This window comes from Drosophila yakuba, chromosome 2L (genome assembly GCF_016746365.2).
Source record: "Drosophila yakuba strain Tai18E2 chromosome 2L, Prin_Dyak_Tai18E2_2.1, whole genome shotgun sequence".
In the NCBI taxonomy this organism is placed as follows: domain Eukaryota; kingdom Metazoa; phylum Arthropoda; class Insecta; order Diptera; family Drosophilidae; genus Drosophila; species Drosophila yakuba.
The window spans coordinates 28,469,351-28,473,721 of record NC_052527.2 but is presented as its reverse complement, the minus strand read 5'-3'; the positions used below and the strand labels follow the sequence as shown (position 1 = coordinate 28,473,721).

The following is a 4,371-nucleotide window of genomic DNA, read 5'->3' as shown; positions in this document are numbered from 1 at the left end:
TTCTAGCTTTACGAACGTTGCGGCAGCTGTCCGAGGATGTCCACGCCCTATATCCACGGGCGTCTCGAATAATTTCAGATTATATGTATGTGGACGATGTGCTTGCAGGAGCCCACACGAAGGTTGAGGCTACTTTAGCCATTCAAGAGTTGAGGACAGCTCTGAGCTCCGCAGGATTTCCTCTCCGCAAGTGGACAGCAAATGAGTGAACTCTCCTAAAGGCACTTCCTTCAGACCACCTGCTCTCAGGTGACTTCCTCGACATCGAAGAGGTGAGCACCACGAAAACGTTGGGAATACGGCGGAACGCCAAGGCGGATGAGTTCTATTTTGTCCCGACTGAGCTTGTTGTCAATGCGAATTATTCCAAGCGCAACGTCCTATCGCAAATCGCGAAACTGTTCGATCCCGCTGGATGGTTGTCCCCATTTGTAGTCCAGGCAAAGATCCTAATGCAGGATATATGGTTAGCCGGCATTGGATGGGACGAGTTTCTCCCTGCAGAGCTACGGCAACGCTGGCATGATTTCCTTCGCAGCCATAGTTCCCTCCACAAGGTTCGCGTCCCGCGTTGGGTACAATTCCGACCGGGAGCACAAGTTCAGATCCACGGCTTCTGTGATGCATCTCAGAAGGCCTATGGGGCAGCGATTTATGTTCGCGTCCAATACGACGGAGGCATTTCGTCGAGTCTGCTCAAGTCAAAGACTAAAGTCGCCCCTGTCAAAACCGTTTCACTCCCGCGCTTAGAATTGTGTGGTGCAGTTCTTCTTGCTGACCTGTGGGCTGCAATTCTTCCTCACATCCCGTTTGGTCGAATAGAGACGTTTTTCTGGACTGATTCCACCATTGTGTTGGCATGGTTGAACAAGCCACCATGTCAATGGACCACCTTCGTAGCGAATCGAGTGACTAAGATTGCTCTAAATACAGATGCCAGTCAATGGTCACATGTGCGTTCCGAGCACAATCCAGCAGATCTAGCCAGTCGTGGTGTCACGGCTGCAGAGCTGGCAAGTAGTGACCTCTGGTGGCATGGCCCGTCGTGGCTGATTCAGCAGCAAGTCGCCTGGCCCACGTCGCACGAAGAGGTATCGGACCCTGAACTCGAAAGACGATCCTTCCGGTGCCATTTAGCGTGTCCAGCATGGGATCTCCTAGAGCGTTTTTCAAACTTCAATCGCATGCTGCGAGTCATGGCTTTTGTGCAGCGGTTCATCAACCGCTGCAGACGCATTCCTACGCCTTCTTCTACAGACTTAAGCAGTAAAGAACTCGCCCATATACAACTCATGCTTATTAGGCAAACTCAACGGGCCCACTATCCAGAGGAATACAACATCCTGCAATCCAAAGGACAGCTTCCCTCGTCCAGTTGTATCCTCAACCTTAATCCGTTCCTGGATGCTGACGGCATCATGAGGTCATGCGGTCGTTTGACTGCATCTGACTCGTTATCCTACGACGAACGTCATCCTATCCTTTTGGCGTACCATTCCAAACTAGCAGAGCTTCTGGTCACATTTACTCACCGTATCTCCATACACGGGGGAAACCAGCTTATGGTTCGTCTCATCCGGACGAGATACTGGATTCCGAAGCTGCGGAACCTGATCAAACGTGTGACCACGACCTGCAAGGTGTGTGTCATTCACCGGAAGAAGGTGCAGTCCCAGCTAATGGGTAAACTACCTCAGTCCAGAGCGACCTATTCGCGACCCTTTACACACACAGGACACGACTTCGCGGGACCGTTTGATGTCAAGAGCTATTCAGGTCGTGCCTGTCGAATCACGAAGGGCTATGTCTGCGTCTTCGTGGGCTTCAGTACGAAGGCCATCCATTTGGAAGCCACTTCGGACTTGACCACGGAGAAATTCCTCGGAGCCTTCTCAAGGTTCGCGGCCAGAAGAGGGTGCCCTCTCCATCTTTACTCGGACAACGGAAAGACTTTTGTGGGGGCGGAGAAGGCCCTCACAGAAGATTTCATCGCTGCGGTTCAGGAAAAGGAGTCCTCGTCATTTAGTCACCAGAGCCTATCCTGGCATTTCAACCCTCCAGGCGCCCCCCATATGGGAGGCCTGTGGGAAGCAGGAGTCAAGAGCTTCAAGACTCACTTCTACAAAACGACAGGTAATTTTAAGTATACCCTTGAAGAGTTATCCACTCTACTGTGTCGGATCGAGGCATGCCTCAACTCCAGACCAATTTCAGCGATGTCAGAAGATCCGTCGGATATCCTCGCTCTCACTCCGGGACATTTTCTGATAGGCGGACCGCTACTTGTCCCCGCCGAACCTCCCACCGCCGGCGAAGCCAGTTCTATCCTGAACCGATGGCAGCGACTCAAAGCCCTTGGCCAGCTTTTCGCATCGAGATGGAAAGCTGAATACCTGAAAGAGTTCCATAAGAGGACCAAGTGGCAGATTCCAACCAGGAATATGTCCGAAGGCGACATGGTAATTATCAAGGAAGACCACGTTCCATCGTATGGGTGGCGGTTAGGGCGTGTTCAAAGGGTTTATCCTGGCTCTGATGACAAAGTTCGCGTCGTAGACGTCCGCACGGCCCGTGGTATCCTCAAACGGCCAATTTCCAAATTAGTTTTCCTTCCCGTAGACAAACATGTTCAATGTCTATGCGTTCAATGTCCATAACTGTGAGAGTAAAGCGTATCCACTAATTATTTTTTTTTTTTCGTTCTATCCTCCAGTCGTTCTTTTCTCTCAGCTTCTCTCATCTCTTTGCGCCAGCCATGCCGTCCCATCGCAACCAACGTCGCCAGCTCATCGACAGATGTTCTCGAGGAACTCGATCGTTCCGATGCCGAGTCTGTCAGGGGATTCATCCGCTTCGGACGTGTTCGCGGTTTCTCCGGCTAGATGCAGAGCGGCGGCTCCGTGCGGTCCTTATCAACAAATATTGCCCGAACTGCTAGGCGCACCAGCATTCCGGAGGCTCGTACCGAAGTGAGTGTCGCTGCCGAGTATGTGGGGACGCTCATCACACCCTGCTGCATCTCCATCGGCGGGAAAAGCGAGAGCGGTCTGCCAGCGCGGACAGGCCCATCGAGACGCCAGAGCCGAAGGCCGACATCGAGCAACCCCGCCTCTCGGCAGTGCTCTCCCACACTGCAACGGCTATCCTGCCCACCGTCAATCTGCGGTTCGACATCGGGGACAAACGCTTCGATGTGCGGGCTATGGTAGATGCGTGCTCTACTTTGAGCCGCATTGACGGATCACTAGCCGAGGCCATGGCCCTCCCTATCCTGGGAGTCGGTGATGAGAGGGTGTGCAGAGCCACTCTCATACCGATGCATACAGAGACGCCACGGATTGAGGTGGTGTTCCACGTCGAGGAGCAGCTGCGAATGCGGACTCCTGCCCGAGAGCTGCCTGACGCTGCCAAAACAGTGTTCACCAACCTCATCCTGTCGGACCCCAATTTCCACAGGCCGGCTGGTACCTCCGTCGTGCTAGGTGCGGATGTGTTTCCCACGCTCATCCAACCGGGTGTCATGCACAGCCAGAACGGGCACATCGTAGCACAGAGCACTGTTTTAGGATGGATGCTCTCCGGAACATACGCCCACTGACGCATCACAGATTCTTTTGCAATCTGTGGCATTGCAAGGCGGGCGGGATGTTTACTCCAGCTCCCGTGTGCCAGTTCCACGCGTCCCTAAATGGAGAAGGGAATCCACCCACTCTCTTTTGAAAAAGGGAGTATTCTTCCATTAGGGACCGCTGGCCACACCCTTTTCCTTTTTTGCTTACTCACTTACTTACTTTTCATTTTCTACAAGTCACGAAGACACAAAAATTTGGAGCAACCTGTTTATATTTGTACATATATATATATCAAAGTGAATAAAGACTACCCTTTGGAGAACCAGAAATCCTCGCCTCTGCGTTTCAATTGGAATCAGAACGATCCGGTTTCTCAGCCGCAGCAACCCCCAGCAGAGCCGATTCTACAGGATCTTTCCTATAATCACAATGGAACTGAACAAGCCGAGGGGGTCAAACAGCTTCGATGTCACCGATAGTATGTTCCGTTTAGTCGCTCGGAGACCCATGACAGAAGTGCCAATTTTGAACTTGAAGGCATCTTCGCAAGGCAACCACGATATTCCTAACGCCTTAGTTGATTCTGAATCCGAGGTAGGTATCGACTTAACTGTGCTCTCTGTGCTTTATTAACCATTACTTGGCGATACATCATTTTTACATCGGCAGTCAGGGCATACCTGTGCAGCCGGAAGCGGAGTAGATTGGAGTACAACTCTTCTTGAATTGTCGGCCCCACCATCAGGATGTCGTTTAAGGCCACCTGAGACGATGTTTTGCTGGACGCATCGAACACGAC

The 4,371-nt window shown here is 52.0% G+C and overlaps 1 protein-coding gene across 3 annotated transcripts; it reads left to right on the top strand.

The window, feature by feature from the left end:
* Positions 1-452: 452 nt before the first annotated feature.
* LOC120320570 lies at positions 453-3,901 on the top strand. Of its 3 annotated transcripts, XM_039370559.2 has the most exons (3): positions 453-2,133; positions 2,215-2,459; positions 2,714-3,901. In XM_039370559.2, exons 1-3 carry the CDS (start codon positions 453-455, stop codon positions 2,936-2,938), a joined length of 2,151 nt encoding a protein of 716 aa, XP_039226493.1. In that variant the 3' UTR covers positions 2,939-3,901. The 3 variants fall into 3 exon arrangements, with proteins under 3 accessions (XP_039226493.1, XP_039226494.1, XP_039226492.1); XM_039370560.2 differs by lacking the exon at positions 2,215-2,459; XM_039370558.2 differs by having other exon boundaries at positions 453-2,459.
* Positions 3,902-4,371: the final 470 nt, after the last annotated feature.

What these genes read in the sequence shown, in the direction of transcription:
- LOC120320570 (XM_039370558.2), top strand. Translation starts at nt 453, where the DNA reads ATGCAGGATATATGGTTAGCCGGCATTGGATGGGACGAGTTTCTCCCT. An exon ending in ATATGTCCGAAGGCGACATG is followed by an intron (nt 2,460 to 2,713) that starts GTAATTATCAAG and finishes TCTATCCTCCAG; the next exon opens with TCGTTCTTTTCTCTCAGCTT.